Source organism: Euleptes europaea, chromosome 15 (assembly GCF_029931775.1).
Source record: "Euleptes europaea isolate rEulEur1 chromosome 15, rEulEur1.hap1, whole genome shotgun sequence".
Classification (NCBI taxonomy): Eukaryota; Metazoa; Chordata; class Lepidosauria; order Squamata; family Sphaerodactylidae; genus Euleptes; species Euleptes europaea.
In genome coordinates, this window is record NC_079326.1 from 51,801,286 (window position 1) to 51,819,199 (window position 17,914).

A 17,914-nucleotide genomic window follows, 5' to 3' on the forward strand; every position below is an offset into this window, starting at 1 on the left:
GGGATACTACAAGGAGCAGTTTTGAGGTCAGACATAATATCCAATAGTAAAGGACTGGCTCTGTGCAGATTTTTAAAAAATCAGTAATGCCACAATTATATTGAATCCTGGGGGGCGGGACAAGTTTGGATATTTAAAAATTCACAACTGGGGATTAAAAAACCCCTAAATCGTTAAAAATGTGTGTGGCTCAGTGGTAGAGCATCTTAAGATGGTCCCAGGTTCACTCCCCGGCATCTCCAGTTAAAGGTACTAGGCAAGTAGGTGATGCGAAAGGCAGGTCTGAGAGGTTGCAGGTCTGAGTAGACAATACTGACTTTGATGGACCAAGGGACTGATTCAGTAGAAGGCAGCTTCATGTGTTCATGTGTTAGGGGAGGGGCTGTGGCTCAGTGGAAGAGCATCTGCTTTGCATGTTGAAGGTCCCCAGGTTAGATCCCCAGCATCTCCAGTTAATAGGACCAGGCAGGAGTTGGTGTGAGAGACCTCTGCCTGAGACCCTGGAGAGCTGCTGCCAGCCTGAGTAGACAATACTGACTTTGATGGACCCAGGGTCTGATTAAGTAGAAGGCAGCTTCTTGTATTCATGTGTCCAAGTCAATCCCTGCAAGCTGTTTGGCTGCTGTAGTGTCAAGAAAATGGGGAGGACTGGGGTAAGGGTATGGTTGCCAAACTCCAGGTGTGGCCTGGATATCTCTCGCCCCCCCAGGATTCAATATAATTGTGGCATTACTGATTTTTTAAAAATCTGCACAGAGCCAGTCCTTTACTATTGGATATTATGTCTGACCTCAAAACTGCTCCTTGTAGTATCCCCTTGTATTCTTCTGTCCCATATGCTCTCATGGAGGATGTGGGGCAGATCCATGTTGCTGTGTACTGTACTGGGGTCCCCAACCTTTTTGAGCTCTTGACATTCACACAGACTGGCTCCCTCTCCACCCACAACAGTTTGCAAATCTTGGTCTTTACTGTTGCATGGGCAGCGTGTCGTTACTAGCCTGCAAGATTCCCTTTTATTTCATTTACCGTCAGTACATCACCAGATGCACCATTATTATTGCCACATTAGGGTTTCCTGGGGGTGGGGGCAGGTGGAGTTTTGCTGTAAAGGAATAGCTATACTGCTATTTGTGGCTGTAAACAAAATCCTGTGCATGGAATCAGATACAGAGTGCTAGTTCAAGAGGGGCACACAACCTGCCAAGTTGGATTCTTTTAAAGCTCAGGTTCCTGAAATGGAAGAGCAGTACCTTTTCTAAAAAATACGAAACAGACACCACACTCAGGCTGGGCTACGCTGCAGGAGTACAAAGACAACCCAGGGCATGGAACAAAAGCGACAGTGTGGTGTAGTGGTTAACAGCTACGGACTCTATGCATGGGAAGTTTTGCCTTGGATTTGCCGCTCTCCAGATGCATATTTTCCCCATCCAAATTCTCAAAAATAAGTTTTGAGAATTCCGATAGGGAAAAAGTGCACCTAGAAGGTGGCAAATCCAAGGCAAAACATCCCATGCATAAGTGACAAAAACTGGAGAACCGGGTTCAAGTCCCCACTCCTCCAACTGAAGCCTGCTGGGTGACCTTGGGCCAGTCACAGTTCTCTCCGAACTCTCTCAGCTCAAGTGGAGGCAGGCAATGGCAAACCACCTCCGAAACCCTACCGGGTCGCCGTAAGTCAGCTGCGACTTGACAACTCACACACACACATAAGGGGAGATGGTAGTGAGGACCCTGATGCTAGCCAATGTCTGCTGGGATGGGGGGGGGGCGGAGAAAGGGGTTCACAAAAGAAAGCCTATGCTACAACAAACGTGTTAGCCTTGAAGGTGCGACAAGACTTGTTTTAAAGTAGGGTGCTCTGCAGCAATGTTGGGGCAAGGGATTAGGAGGCAGAAAATCCTATGGGAAAGACAGAGCTCTTCCTCCAGCTCCCTTGCAGGCGATACCCCTGGGAATGATGGGAATTAATACCCTTGTCGGAGGAAATGGATCGTTGATTAATAATGGTATGAGCGGTAGGTTGCACGCACATAATAGGTTGCACGCACATAATAAAGACTCGCAGTCTGCCCTAGTATGCAAATACTTTTACAACTGTCCTGTTTAACCAATAGCTAGTTGACATCTACTGTAGGTGACATCACCTTTGATCTGGTCAGCTTGGTTACAATTTAACCCCTGAGTGACTGAAATGCAATGCGACTCGCTATCTAAGACCCAACAGGGAAGAGTAGGGCAGGAGGCACGCACGCCCCAGCGACCAGCCAGGAAGCTGCAGTCCCACTTACCCGCCGGCCATTCACGTAGAAGACCAGCTCGTCTGGAGCGCTCTTTGCGCCTGCACCCGCGGTTAGGAGAGACATTCTGCAGGCGCTGCGAGTTCGAGGCCCGGGGGCCGCCGGACTGACCAAGGCAAGGGGTGGGAGCGGCAATAGGAGCCGGTCCCACCCCCGGGAAAAGCAGCGGGCGGGGCTGGGAGGCGGCACTGAAGCCGGAGAGGGCGGCTCCGGGCAGAGGTCTCAAAGCGGCGTTGCAAAAAGCAACAAAATAATGTTGGCGAGCTGCTCTGCCCGTCCGCGGTTGCGTCACCTGCGCCGGCATTGTTAAATCTCTGCAAAAAAACAGAGGCGGGTACTAAAAGCTTCCCGTAAGAGCCAGGGAGGGATTCCCCCCCCTTCCGTAGGGAGGGAACTCGCTTTGCATGCGAGGCGGGCCCCTTCGTTATTTCGCCTGCAAGGGGGAAAGACAGCTGTTCGGGCTTTGTCCCCCGTGGACCCTTTTTCAGATGAGGAATGGTTTGCCGCCCCGCTTTTCCCTGGCTTCAGGCGTGATCCCCGACCATGGGGGGCTGCTCTGGTTTCTTTCTGCCTGAAAACAGTGGGCGCCGTAAAGATGGCAAGTGGCACCAAGCCCGGCGGCACAGAGTTGCCCCAGTCTAAGCACCATGGTTCCAATGGGGGGTTTATTGGCGTCACTTCGCATAGGAGTACGGAGTAAATGGTTTAGGCTGGGATTAATTGGAACCCGGTTTGAAAGGAGTTAAAGACGAGTTTTTCCAAAGTCTTTTTTGTTTTCTTGCAAAATTCACCTCTGCTTTTGCGGCAGTTCATTCTCCAGACACGAATGATGCACATCTCAGTGGGCCTGTCTTCCACTAGGTTAAAAGAAGCGCATGTTTATGGTGAGGGTTTTTTCCCCCTGGAGCACGTTGACGGCAAATAGTTTGCACGAAGGTTGGTTCTTCCATATGGCAAGAGAGCCAGTGTGGGGTAGTGGTTAGAGTGTCCGGTGAGGCTCTGGGAGACCCAGGTTCGAATCCCCATTCTGCCATAGAAGCTTTCTGGGTGACTTTGGTTGCAACTTCCCTGGAGCGTTGGGGTGGGAACTACAGGTGGGCACCATTTTTGTTCGGTATTTTTTGGATTTGGGTCCAATAAACCCAATTCTGAAAAATACCAAAGTAGTAAATGGCTTTTTTCGCCTTCCCCCCCAGGATATCTGATCGTTTTTGGCACCATTAAAGTGTATGAGGTATTGGGGAGGGGGCTGTTTTTCAAGGTAGAGGCACCAAATTTGCCACATAGCTGCAGGTAACTCTCTTTGGAAGACGTTTGGTGAAGTTTGGGTCAGGGGAACCTATTTTATGGGGCCCCAAAGGGGTGCCCCATCTCTCCAATGGAGTTTTCAATTGTTTCTAATGAAAGATGGGGGCACTCCTTTTGGAACCCATAAAATTGGACCCCCCTGACCCAAACTTCACCAAACATGGAGGTTCTTCTGAGGAGAGACACCTGCAACTATGCTGTAAATCTGGTGCTTCTACCTTAAAAAACAGCCCCCCCTCAGAGTTCCCAAAAATTCTCCATACACTTGTATGGCCCAATGTCACACCTGAGCATCTTGTGGGAACAGATCCCACCATTGACTTCAATGGGGCTGGGTAACTGTTTTGTTCTGTTTGCATTCAATGGGAGATCATTGCGGGGGTCTGGAGGGGGCTGTTTTTTAAGGTAGAGGCACCCAATTTGCAGTTAGTGACAGCTGCTAGTGACCCTCCTCAGAAGAGCCCCCAAGTTTGCTGAAATTTGGGTCAGGGAGTCCAATTCTATAGGTGCCCAGTCTTCCTCCATTTGTGTGGCCATAGTATTGCCAACAGAGTAAAAACAGGGTTGCACTTACTTGTCACTGCTGTTCATATCGAGTGTGGGATTGCACAGAAGACCAATGATGAATAAATACTGTGTAATAAGAACTTAGGCTTGATAAAGCAGATCATCCTATTTTCCCAGTCTCTTCACATTTTATTTATATATGAAAAATTAACTCTTCAGTTTCAAACCATAGACATTATAATTGAAGATGCTGCTGTTAAGAGGGTTTCTAGGTAGAAAATGCTTGAAGTGTTTTATTTCTCATTGCCACTTGCGGATTGGAAATATTTTGCAACAAAAATAGGTTTACACATATAAAAGTAAAGGATTCCTGTTAGGTTTGTTTTAGGCCATTGTTATGAATCCTGGAAAAGTATGGAAGGGAAATTGCATCTTGCATGTGTTGGATTTAAGGTAAAGCTAGTCTGAGGCTCACATGTGATAGCACCCTAACAGCCCAGGCTTAGGCAAACTTCACACCACCATATCATCAGATGCGGAGACTTGCAGTGCCACAACAAGAGATTCTTGTGCTTTCCACATGGGCATCGGCTTGGATCGTTTCTTTGTTGCTGCAGCAGCTGCCAATACAGTGCAATAGCAGCAGGTCTTCCACATGGCAGGTTTCCTCACATTTTCTCTGAACCAGTCCCCTGTGGCAGCCATCCTCCCCCCCCTCGCCCGATAACTTTTTTTTTTTTTAAATGGCAAGTTGACATATTGGTCAATTATAATATTAGAACAATCTAACTGGTTCTCTGAATGCTTTCTTTCTGTCCTTAAAAAAAATTAAACCTCTAGCACTTTCATTGCTGAGATCATGCCTTTCCCCTTATATTTCCGTAAAGAAAGGGTCAAGAGACACTTACTTTAAAATAAATGAAATCTGGGGATTCAGAGAACTTGCTAGACCAGTTATTATGAAATTATAATGCTATAACAGTATGCTAATTCCTGAAAGCCCGCTGGTGGGGGGGAATGGTCACCACAGGGGAACAGGGCAAGGATGCATGTGGGACTGGGAAGACCATAATGCTGTGCGGGAGCAATAGAACCCAAGCTATGGCAAACTAGCCATATGTCGATTACTCTTTTTTATTGCCAGATTAGGCACTAGGAAGAGCTGGCCCTGTTCTCTGTGAAGAAAGTAGTAGTCAGTGTTGCTACTTCATTGCAATGGGAAGTCTTCACACTGCTCTTATGAGATTTCTCCAAAGCAGACAGAGAGGAGTGGTACAAAGAGAGGTCATTAGCCCCCTTAACACCTGCGGAGCAGGTCCCAAGCTCCCAGCACAGCTATGTAAATATCTTGCTTTCAGAGGCAAGTGGGGCAAAGCTGTCCACCTCTGCCTTCATTTACTTACTTAGGACATCATGATAGTTTTTGCAGTAGGGTATCTAGAACTAAAATGGGAGACGCTTCCCCTGCCTGTTTAATAGCTATACAGAAATGGGAACTTTGGGAAGTTCAGTTTTCCTCCCCTCTGCTTGACAGGTTTCAACAACTGTAGTCCCGCCTTTCTTTAGCTTTGGTGTGCTGAAGTCTCTTCTTCCACCACAACAGTTATAACCCAGAATAAATTTGGGCTGACTATGTTTACCCAAGAACAGAAAACTTCTATTAAATTTTTTACTATTCACTTTCAAAAATGTACATTACTTTTCATCTTATACAAAGCTTACATTGCTCAATGTAGCTCATTTACCGTAACCTAGAAAATACTACGCAGTCTTTCCAAAGTTTAAACTTACCATCAAAGACACGTAACTAAAAAGTTTAGACTGTGTAGATCTAAGTCTTGCTCATTTCTTTCATTTTTAATATGGCAAAAGCGTGCAGGACAAGAGAGGTTTCAAATGAATATGAAGTTAATAAAATACAGTACAGAAGAACACTCTGTCATTGTATAAGCTGTTTAAGAGAACCATTCAAACCGCTGGTAGCTTTTCCTTGTATTCTGTTTATAGTAACCTTGATTTGCTTTTAAAGCTTCGTGTAGCTTTGACTTTGGCGACTGGAGAATGAAGAAATTCAGTATCTGTGAATTCATCTCCCCTCCTCAGTTTTCTGGAAAAAAAGAATTCAACCACCAGCGCCATTGATGTTAGATTTGCAGAGTGTTTACACCATGTAAATTATATTGGTAAATATAAAAATTAGACAATTTTGTAACACTAACTATTAGAAGCTGAACAGAATGTTTATGGTCAGAAATACCCCATAAGTTGCTGATGCCAGTCAACGCATATAATTTATTCAATACAGTATATTACATTTTTTGAACAGTAATTTATTTATTACATTTAAAACATGTCTATGCTGCCTTTCCACCCAAATAGAGTCTCCAAGGCAGCGAACATCAAAATAATAAAACCTTTCAGACATTAAAACAACATTTAAAATAGAGTATATATAAAATATTTAAACTATTCAATATAAACTCAACACACACACATAATGCAACCAGGGAGGAGGGCCAGTAACAGTTACTGGGAGCAGCAGGCCAGCCAGGATGATCTGTTCCTGCTGCAAGTCTCTGCATTCACAGTGGTAATGAGCCCACAATGAGGAACCACACTTGATTTAAAAAAACCCCCACAAATACAGAATTAGAAATACTCAGAAAAAACCTAAAAGAAAGCATATTTATTAAATACTCACATGTTCATTTTGGGTTCTCGGTAACAAACAGTAGCTCGCCTTCGTCTAGTAGCTGGTGTGAAATTTTCTTCTAAACCTTTCTTGGGCTTTGGAAGGGAATGTATTCTAATATTTGTCAGATCTTCCAGAGGTTTATTGCCTGTGAATACAATGATATTTGATTCACTATTTATAACTAATGACTGAATTATTAATAAACTTTTAAAAAAACTATCAGTGAAAGTTTTCTACATACATTCCACAATTCTAATACTGAAAGTGCAGTAGAGAGTTAGTATAGGGATAGATAGGATGCTCCCTGACCTTTCCTAATGCTGTCCCTTTGTTACCCAGAGTGCTATTCTTAGACGTTCCTTCCTTCCAGTCACTCTCTTCTCTCTGGCCATTTATGAATGGGAGGTTTTGCCATGGATTTGCCGCTTTCTAGATGTGCATTTTTCCCATCCGAATTCTCAAACCTCTGCAAGGGGGCTTATTTTTGAGTTTTGAGAATTCCAATGGGAAAAACGTGCATCTAGAGAGCGGCAAATCCAAGGCAAACCCTCCCATGCATAAATGGCCTCTGTCTCCCTTTGTCCACCATGAGTGCTAGACACGTGTTCTACAATCTCTCTCCATCCTAGCTTAGATAGTTAGAACCCTTTACTCTATCTTTCCGGGAGTTCTATTACAATAAAGAACTTCTATTTATTTTCTGAGTAACAAGCCTACATGTGAACTTATTCCTCAAGCAGCTAAACTATAGAATTCCACTCTGCAGAGACTCAGCTCTGCTTTCAGAAAATCCTATGGGGTTGCCATGAGTTGGCTGTGACTTGATGGCACCTTACACACACACACCAGATTTGCACAGGTGTGGAAAATAGGATTTTCCCTCCCAACTCTAGCAATCTGGACATCAAGATTACATGGAGAAGATATGGATGGGTGTTGTCCACAGGGGATTGGCACCTAGAAGTTTATATGGGTGGCCCATTTCTTTCCCTTTATTCTTCCAGTCCTACTCACCTACATCCTACTCAGATAAAAAGAGGCAAGGCCAGATCTTGGATTGGACCTTAATACCTAGCAGTGAATGAAGTTACTTAGAGGCAAAGCTGTAACAGAACTGTACCTACCAAAGTCTGGCAGTGGCACTGATGCTGTTTTGCATGACTCTTTACAAATTACGTCTATCTTCTCTGTAGGAACACACTCATTTTTTTCTTGATTTGTTCTTTGATAACCTTTAGTGTTCTTCTGAACTGGCATGTTTTTTTGAATGTTGGGGGCCCCAACAGTTGTCTCATAGTTGTTAGAAATGGCATGTTCTTTGTTTTTATCTTGACCACTTGAACAAACAACATAGGTTTTTCTTCTTGGCTTTTGTATAGAATCTGTCCTTTTGAACATGTCCCTGGAACACTCTGACTCCTTCTTTAACAAGCATATGGGAGTAACACTGTGAACATTTAAACTTTTTTGTACATTTTCTGCTTTCTTTTGGGTACCCTCAATATGTGGGACATTTTGTTTCACAATAAGTTTTTTCTGATTAAGAGAGCCTGTGTGTATAATACATGTTTTTCGGCTAGCTTTTGCAAAAATTCTCCTTTTATTGTCTGGTGAAAATACTTCATTACCTTCTCTGGTTGTTGGAACACCTAATGTGTGAGTTGTTATTTCTGATGTTATATTGCAATGGACATTAACTTCTCTGTTATTGTTTCTGCTTTTCATAGTGATTTTTTCACTTTGGTTTGTTGGGTAATCAGGTCTGCATTCGTTTGATCCAAGTTCTTTAAAATTCCTTTTTAAATCTTGGTCATTTTCCAATTCACAGTAATTTGATTGATTTATTATATGTGTACTAAGGTAGGCAATATTTTTCATTGTCTGTTTAGTGGAAGTCTCATCTAATGAATATTGTTTTGAAGCAATATCAGAGATATGGTTTTCTACAGATGGCAAGTTTTCAGTACAAGAACCTTCTAATGACACTTTGTTGCCAGATGCATTAAAATCTTCTTCTGGGGCTTGCTTGTCTGGATTCTCTGCTGTTTTCGAAAAACTATTTTTTCTTTTTTCTTTTAGTAATAGATTAGTTGGCTGCTGACACTTTATGCCTGAAAATCTTACTGGATCCATCTGTATATCATTTTCTTTGTTGTATATGGAATGTTGCCCAACTAACCCATGTTTATTAGGGCTCTTCAAATTCATTTCTTGATAACTTCTCCTTTGAAACAACTCATTTTTCTGTGGTTGAAATTGTTGAGATTCCATAGTGCTGATATGTTTAACCTTTTTGTTACTTGGAACTTTTTTATCACTTTTTTGAGGTTTATTGTTATTTTTCTCAGTCTTTTTTTCTGTACCTGTTTTTCTCAAATTTGTTGGAATTTTAGCAGCTTTGAGTTGACTGCCATTCTTGCCTTTAGCTTTTGATTTAACTATGATTATCTCACCTAGTTCACTAGCGGTTAATTCCATGTCAGCATCATATACAGTTTCTTCTGGCTTAATAACATGTACTTCATCTGTGTGAGCAGATTTATTTTCGGGTTGATGAAATGGATCAGTGTGTGAAATAACATTGGGGCCTATCTGATTACCAGTCTCATCAAAAGTGAGGACTTCATCAGTGGGACAATGTAGCATGCTTTTCTGGTCTATTTTTGCATCAGAATTGTCTGCCGTAGGTTGAACATTTGATTTACAAGACATTGCTGGTTTCTTCCTACTAGTCACATATTTGTGGATTGGGAATGAACTGTTATTCTGTGATCTTGAATGTTGTTCACATTTTCCCACAGAAGGTACATTATCAGGATCCAACATACAGGTACTACTAGAGTTCTGTTCCATACAGGACTGGTTTTCTGTGGGGGGGAAAACACATAATTTGAGTGATTTAAAGAAACCCAAAAAATCAAAGCAACTAAAGTAATTTATGTTTTATATTTGATTTTATAATTAATTTTACTGATTTTATATTTCAGTATATTTGAAACCACTTTAAAACAGCTTATACATTATGTATGTATTATATAAATTTATTAAACAAATAAAAAATAAGCATTGAGAGCTATTAGAAACCTGCCCCCAAACTATGTATGCTGTTCATCACATGTAATTCCTCCCCTGTCATTTTCTTCTTTTTAATCTAAATCAGAGATCCAGCCTATGATGCTCCAACTAATACAAGTTAAGGTGCTTCATAACTATTTCATCTGTGCCTCTTTTCTACCAGTATAATTCTAAAGAGAGTCATACCTAAGTCCACAGAGAGCAGTGAACTTAGAAATGTATAACTCTGTTTAGGAATGCGCTGCAACAGACACACCACCAACTGCATATGACTCTATGGAGGGGGAAATGGTCTTCTGCCCACAAAATCCTTACGTCCTATTTTATGGCAATCTGTGGTCATTTATGAAGATAATTCACAGTGGATAGCCGTGTTAGTCTGTCTGCAATAGTAGAAAAGAGCAAGAGTCCAGTAGCACCTTAAAGACTAACAAAAATATTTTCTGGCAGGGTATGAGCTTTCGTGAGCTGTATCTGAAGAGCTGTGGCTCACGAAAGCTCATACCCTGCCAGAAAATATTTTTGTTAGTCTTTAGGTGCTACTGGACTCTTGCTCTTTTCTACTATGGTCATTTATACATGGGAGTTTTACCTGAGGTTTGTTGCTCGCTGGACCCACACTGTCCTGTTGGGAATCTATGCACCAGCAGTCTCCAAGCTCAAATCAACTCCCTCCCCTTTAAATGCTGCTTTGTAATTGGCTTACTTCATAATACTTACTGTGCAAGAAAATCCCCCCCCCAAAACCCAGTTGCTGCATTTAAAAGCATTTAAAGAACAACAACAAAAGGAGCAATCTGAAATTGGGGTGGGGGGAGAAATCCAAGCCTCAGTTTTAAAAAGCTTTTCTTCTGCTCAGAAAGAGCTCCAAGGAAGCAGGAAGCATTTGAATCCCCGCCTCTTTACATGCTGCTTTGTAACTGGTTGCAAGAGAAACCAAGCTTGCATGTCCCGTGCTTTGCCTTATGCACGGGGATTTCACCCGGGCTTTGCTCAGGGAAGATGGAAGAGTCAAGTTAACAGAGGAATGGGAGGACCCAGACATTGTGAGGGCTGGCAGCGAGGTCATCTCTAATGGACGGAAAACTCATGCATAACTCCAAGGAACAACCGATTCAGACCTGGGGCGAACATGAATGAAAGTACCCATGCATAAACAACCACTGTGTGTTAAAGTGCTGTCAAGTTGCAGCCAACTTAGGGCGACTCCATAAGGTTTTCAAGGCAAGAGACATTTAGAGGTGGTTTGCCACTGCCTGCCTCTGGGTGGGCTGAGAGAGTTCTGAGAGAACTGTGACTGGCCCAAGGTCACCCAGCAGGCTTCATGTGGAGGATTGGGGAACTGAACTCAGTTCTCCAGGTTAGAGTCTGCCGCTCTTAACCTCTATACCACACTGGCTCCTATTATTGCAATCTACAGCTCTTTAAATATATTTAGAGAGTTTTCCTAGTTCAAAAAAAGGAAATATGTAGACAGTTTTATAATATAATCCTAAGAACAGACGTGAGTAGGATTCTGAGTAAGACAGCACTGTTTTAAAGTTAAAAACGTGATAAGGGCTGGGTTGGATTCTTATTTGAACATTGCCATAAATGCAATATCATCAAAGTATGTTCTGTGGAATGTTACTGTTACTAATTTACAAATCACCTAAGCCCAATGTAACAGTATTTTATATATGTTAAATGGATATTTGATAGTGAAGTTATGCTAATCAGTTGCAACACATCAGATTACATTTTAGCCAGAGGTAGTGCTTTGAGTAGCTCAAATCAGAAGCCATATTAGGTGTCCAGTTTAAACTATGATTGACAAAGTCTCATAGAATAAAATGATTATTTATTTTTGTGCCTCATGCTAGTCTTTACAGCATGTGTTTTGTTTTCCGGTCTTATTCCACAGAAACTTCTGAACTTTTGACATCTGGATGAAAAAAACCTGACCCAGAATAATGTGCATACAATAAAATAAATGCAGCATACCCGCTGAAAATGATTTGGGGGCAAATACTGATTCCATTCGATTTGTTACACACGATTTTGGCATATTTGTCTCAGAATCTAATGAAGCACCACTGATTTGATCTGCTCCAATTTCCTTTGGTAGTCCAGGCATCTGCTTAAAAAGATCATCTGCTTCAAATGTGAAGGTGCTATCTTGCTGTTCTGTAATAACAGGAGCGCTTACAAGTTGCCCAGTGGACCTGAAAGGAAATATTATTATGAAAGAAGAAAATTTATTAAGAGTGCATCCTATTCCCAAACAATATAAAAATAGAAATAGTAAGTACCTGGGGGAAATGGCTAAGGATTCAGTTGATGTAAGAAACAAGAGCAAAGGTAACTGATAGGGGCATCACTATAGGCTGCCTTGATCCAGAGTATAGATGTATTTTGTGGAGTCAGTATTGCTTTTAATTAAACCTTTTCTTATTTTAATATGATATAAATTAATTAATAACATATGCTAGATGCATGCACTCAGGGGCACATCAGTATGTGTGTGTCCCCCCCTTTGGAGGGTTTGCTGTCAAGTCACAGCTGACTTATGGTGACCACACGGGGTTATCAAGGCAAGAGACATTGGGAGGTGGTTTGCCATTGCCCAGGGCTGTAACCGGGGGCGGGGAGTGGGGAGGTCAACCCCTGCCCCTGTGGCATGCAGAGAGGGCAGCACATGAACACATGAAGCTGCCTTATACTGAACCAGACCCTTGGTCCTCAAAGTCGGTATTGCCTGCTCAGGCTGGCAGTGGCTCTCCAGGGTTTCAGGCAGTGGCTCCCCAGGGTTTCACATCACCTACTTGCCTAGTCCCTCCTACCCGGCCCACTCCTCCTGCCACCCTCTCTGCATGCCACAGGGGCAGCGGCTACCCTCCTCGCCCCCCCTTCCAGTTACAGCCCTGCCATTGCTGGCCTCTGTGTAGCGACTTTGGTATTCCTTGGTGAACTCCCATCCAAATACTGACCAGGGCCCACCCTGCTTAGCTTCCAATATCTGATGAGATCAGTCTAGCCTGGGCCATCCAGGTCAGGGCATCTTTTGTCTTAGAAACTCCTAAATACATAATACATCAAAACAGTGAATTGCCTACAAGGGCATAAATTGTGGCATTCACTGGCAAAGGACACATTAGCAACAGGCCAGGAAGGATCACACTTTCAATCTAATTTCTTTTTGCCAGGAATGGCTACAATCCTGTGCCTAGGCTAATTTACTTTAATCCTACTGATTCTGTAACACAGTTTTAATCCTATTGATTTAAGTAAGATTTAGAGAGCAGTCCTAAGCAGGTCTCCTCAAAATTCTATTCAAGTATATTCAATGGGGCTTACTTCCAGGGAGGTATTCTTCAGATGGCACTGTTGAGTAGCCAAACTATGTGCACAATTGTAACCTAAAACCACAGTTTATGTACATAATAAATGATGCTGCTCAAGAACATTTTGTACTCAAGAATACATTTACTTTGTTCTTTGTTCTTATAAAATAACATTAAAAGCAATCCCCACTGTAATCATATTAGCTTCACATTATGTTGGATTATAGCCTTGAGTGTTTCATTCTAATTTTTGTTTAATTTAATAAATAAAATACTACCTAACAGGGTAATCAGAAATCTCAGGCTGAAGACCATCACTGTTGAATTTATCCCCTCTTGTTGCTAGAGGCTTCTGAATATTCTGTTAAAAAGAAAATAAAACTCAAACAATTTTTTAGTGTTGGGAATCTATTGGTGCTTTTTTGCTATTAGGACTAATGCAAGTGGAAATTAATAAGGACATTCTGTAATGCAAAGCTTAATCCTATTGCCAACTAGGCAACATATGTATAGCACAAAATATATACCTGTACAGGTCTACAATTTTTAACTCATAAACTGTAATTAGTTTATCAAAATAACCATCTTGTGTACACATTGAACAAGTTTTAATAGAAAACATCCTGAAAAATTACTTAGTACATTAACGTATACTCTTCATTAGTTTTGTATACAATGCATAATTTTGTTAGTACAAAAGTAGCAGCTATTTTAATACAATAATTTCATCCGATGTTTGCTGAAACGATCTGTATTTGTATCTGTATAAATGTATCTTGTATCTGTATAAATGTATTTGTATAAATAAATGTATCTTGTATCTGTATAAATGTATGTGTATAAATGCCAGCTTGGAGGGCTTTAAGAGGGGAGTGGACATATTCATGGAGGAAAGGAGTATTTATGGCTATTAGAATGGATTCTAGTCATTAGTTAGAATGGATACTAGTCATGCTGCATACCTATTCTCTCTAGTATCAGAGGAGCATGCCTATTATTTTGGGTGCGGTGGAACACAGGCAGGATGGTGCTTTTGCAGTCGTCTTGTTTGTGGTTTCCTAGAGGCACCTGGTTGGCCACTGTGTGAACAGACTGCTGGAATTGATGGGCCTTGGTCTGATCCAGCAGGGCCTTCCTTAGGTTCTTATGTTCCATCGGCACTGGAAACCACCTTTACTGTTTGAATCACCAGCAAGTCTCTGTTTCCTCAGACCTCAGAGTAGGGCTGCCAACTCCAGCTTCAGAAATTCCTGGAGATTTGGGGGTGGAGCCTGGAGGGGGCATGGTTTGGGAACGGGGAAACCTCAGCAGTGTATAATGCCATAGACTCCTCCCTCCAAAGCAGCCATTTTCTCCAGGGGAACTGATCTCTGTAGTCTGAGATCAGTTGCAATTCTGGGAGATCTGCAGGTCCCACCTGCAGTAATTCCAGAACCAACATCTGAAAAATGCCAACAAAATTAATATTGGACTGCATTTATAACAAAAGCGAATTCACAGATATAGTTGTTACCCTTGCCCTCTGATCAATAATATAATAATGTTCATAGCATAAACATACCTCAGATAGGGTGGTCATTTCAATTGCAGTAAAAAGGCTATTATTCAAGAATGCTTCTATTTCTAGGAGAGTTTTATTCTGTGTGTAAGAAGATAAAAACAAAATTTGACAGTCGAAACTTTTTTTGCACAACTAACGACAGGGGAAGAGGATGATAGAATAATTATTTTCATTTTCTCAGTATCAGGATAATCAGAGAAGCAATTCTTAACAGTGCAATCCTATACAAAGTTATTCTCATTTAAACCCATTGAAATAAATGGTTTTAGGCTGGAGTAATTTTGTATTGGTTTGCACTGCAAATCAGTTACATGTGTTTGTGTTTTATGAGGATTAGGTAAAATGGCATTGAATCCAGCCAGCATTTTCTCACCTAATTCCTTTCCTTACTAAAGCCCCCATTCAACATGGTTTTTTATCCAGACAGGTCCCCTGATTGCCAGCATAGCCTATATGGTGGCCAAATGGGACTGTCTTTTCCCTTTTTCATAGCACAAAAGGTGGTTGTATCCAAGTCAATAGGAAAATATCTTGTGATTAATTACTTCCTTTGATCATTTGAGGGTTTCCCGTTTTACAAGTAGATCTTTTCCCTTTACTATGTTATATTTTAAAGCAGTGTAGCTTCCATATAAAAGATTAACATTCTCTCTCATCCAGCTGAAGAGATGTATATAAAAGATTAACATTCTCTCTCATCCTTTTATGCATGGACGTTTCTCCGCGGTCACCTCCACTGACTGCTTCGGGGCTTCCTTTTGATTATGCATGCCTTTTCTGCCTGCCAGAGGTCGCCTAGCTCTCCCTGTGGGATTTGCCCACATTTTCCAGAATCTGGCTAAAACAGTGTCTGGAAAACAAGGGCAAAACACATGGGACAGCAAGGCGACCTCTGACATGTGGAAAAGGCATGCATAATCAAATGGAAGCCCTGAAGCAGTCGGTGGGGGTGACCGTGGGGAAACTTCCCTGCATAAAAGGCCTATATATACATAGGTACAGTTTTTGCTAGCTGGATAAGCTGTACTCAAGAATATGTGCTGCTTGTATAGCCCTGTTAGAAAATTGGCATTAGCACCTAGTAGATTTAGTCCCCATGCCCCCAACTCTGACAAACTGCTGATTGGTGTGATTGTCAGTTATTAACAGGGATATCTGTCCACAGTCCTGAATGCTTTGTTCAAGGACAGTTACACCAGCCCCAGAAATATAGGAAGCAACATTTCCCCTTGATCTAGGGAAAGAGATCTATGGATATTGCTGATACTGGTTCACATCTGGCTGCTAATCCCCATCACGACACGTATCTAGATCCCACTGGACTGATTTTTAAGTATATTTCGAAACAAATGACGTGCATATCCACTTCCATACCCGAGGTGAACATGAGTAGAGTTGGATTATGGCCATCTTATTTATTTTATGTAAAATTACCTTTACGGTACAATAAATTACATTTCCAGTCTTTATATTTCACAAGACACTGATTATTAGCACCCACAGTAAGTATTTTTAGAATGTACCAGACAATTTAGTTTCTGGCAAAGCAAGATATTCTGCAAGCGCAGGTCATCCACTTCTTTCTGTAGTAAGAGTTTTTCATTTTTCAGCCTCCGAGAATTTTCTCTCTCAGTGCTTAGGGCCAAGGCCAAGGCCTTATTATTAAGCTTCAGTGATGTCTTTAGCAGTGAGGAGTTGTCTGTATGAAATAAAGAAGGCAAAAATAACAATTTTGGACTCATAACTGCAGGATCTCTGCATCTTCCAACATTGCCAGGTTTTTAAAAATACTGATACTGAGTATGAAAAATGTTCATAATTTAAAAAGAACACTCACTTATTATTTTAGTTTTTATTTTAGATGCTAGAGAAGTATTGAGCTTGGCAACTTTTAGAGCCCTGTTCTTCTTCTCCTTCACACGTCTTTTAATATCTCCAAAGGCGGAATGGGATGATGTTTCAGGAATTACGCCACTTTCCATTTTAAAGGATTCAGTTTATCATCCAGTAGAAACCTAACGCACAAAGAAATAAATATCAATGATTGCATTTTTATGGGTATTCTTAATTACTCAATCTCAGTCAATCTCACTACACCGTGCTGTTCAGCCTTCAGGTTATTCTTGCTGTTAAATGTAAGTGGCATCAAATCTACCTCAGACATTCCCAACAGCACCACATTAACAATTCAATCAACGTATCAACTTAGAGCCTAGGGTTGCCAGGTCCCTTTTCGCCACCGGCGGGAGGTTTTTGGGGCAGAGCCTGAGGAGGGTGGGGTTTAGGGAGGGACTTCAATGTCATAGAGTCCAATTGCCACAGCGGCCATTTTCTCCAGGGGAACTGATCTCTATCAGCTGGAGATCAGTTGTAATAGCAGGAGGTCTCCAGCTAGTTCCTGGAGGTTGGCAACCCTATTAGAGCCCAATCCTGAAGGGGGGTAGATCTGCGGCAGCCGGGATCGGCGGAAGCCTCTGAGGAGGTGGCACAGCTCTGTCACTCCCAGCTGCCGTGAAGCCTAAAAAAGCATTAAAAAAATTAAAATAATGAAAACGGGGAAAATGCCCCATTGGAAACAGCGAGTCTGTGCCACCAAAAAAAGGTGGCACAGCCCCGCCACCGCTCAAGGGGGCGTTCCTGGGGTGAAAGGGCTGTGGAAGCTGCCTAAAAGTAGCTCCACCTCTGGGAATGCCCCCCATGCCAGCCCCGCTGTACTGGTGGCAGTGGCGCCCAGACGCTGGCGTGTTTGCCCCCGCGCCGGTGTAGATGGTACCTTATTCCCTCATAAGGTGGCACCTATGTCAGCGCGGGGTCATGCCAGCTCCAAATAAACTTTGCCCCCCACTTCCGAAATGGGCTGCAAGTGTAGAAAAAAAGTATTGACAGATTCTCCCAAGATGTGATTTTATTATTTGATTTTTACTTTATAATATTTACAGTGCAATTTTAAGCAGTTATACTCTGTCCATTGAACTCAGTGGGTTTAGGGGGATATAACTCTGGCTAGGGTGGCACAGTCTTTCAGTCATGGTCTCTACAGTTTGTAAAAATGGCTTCCACATTTATATCCCCCTGTTCCCCAGAGAAGCTCATGGCAGCAATACATGCAGCGTATCCTATTTTATTTTATTGATAACCTTGT

General features: G+C 42.0%; 1 protein-coding gene across 1 annotated transcript in view; it reads right to left on the reverse strand.

Annotated features, from left to right (window-relative positions):
* The window catches only part of LOC130487794 (aldehyde oxidase 1-like), a 54,048-nt gene extending 51,679 nt beyond the window's left edge, over positions 1–2,369 (reverse strand). Inside the window, exon 1 of the mRNA XM_056861313.1 lies at positions 2,295–2,369. Within this exon, the coding sequence (XP_056717291.1) occupies positions 2,295–2,369 (75 nt within the window). The remainder of the gene's footprint in view (positions 1–2,294) is intronic.
* Between the last annotated feature and the right edge of the window lie 15,545 nt (positions 2,370–17,914).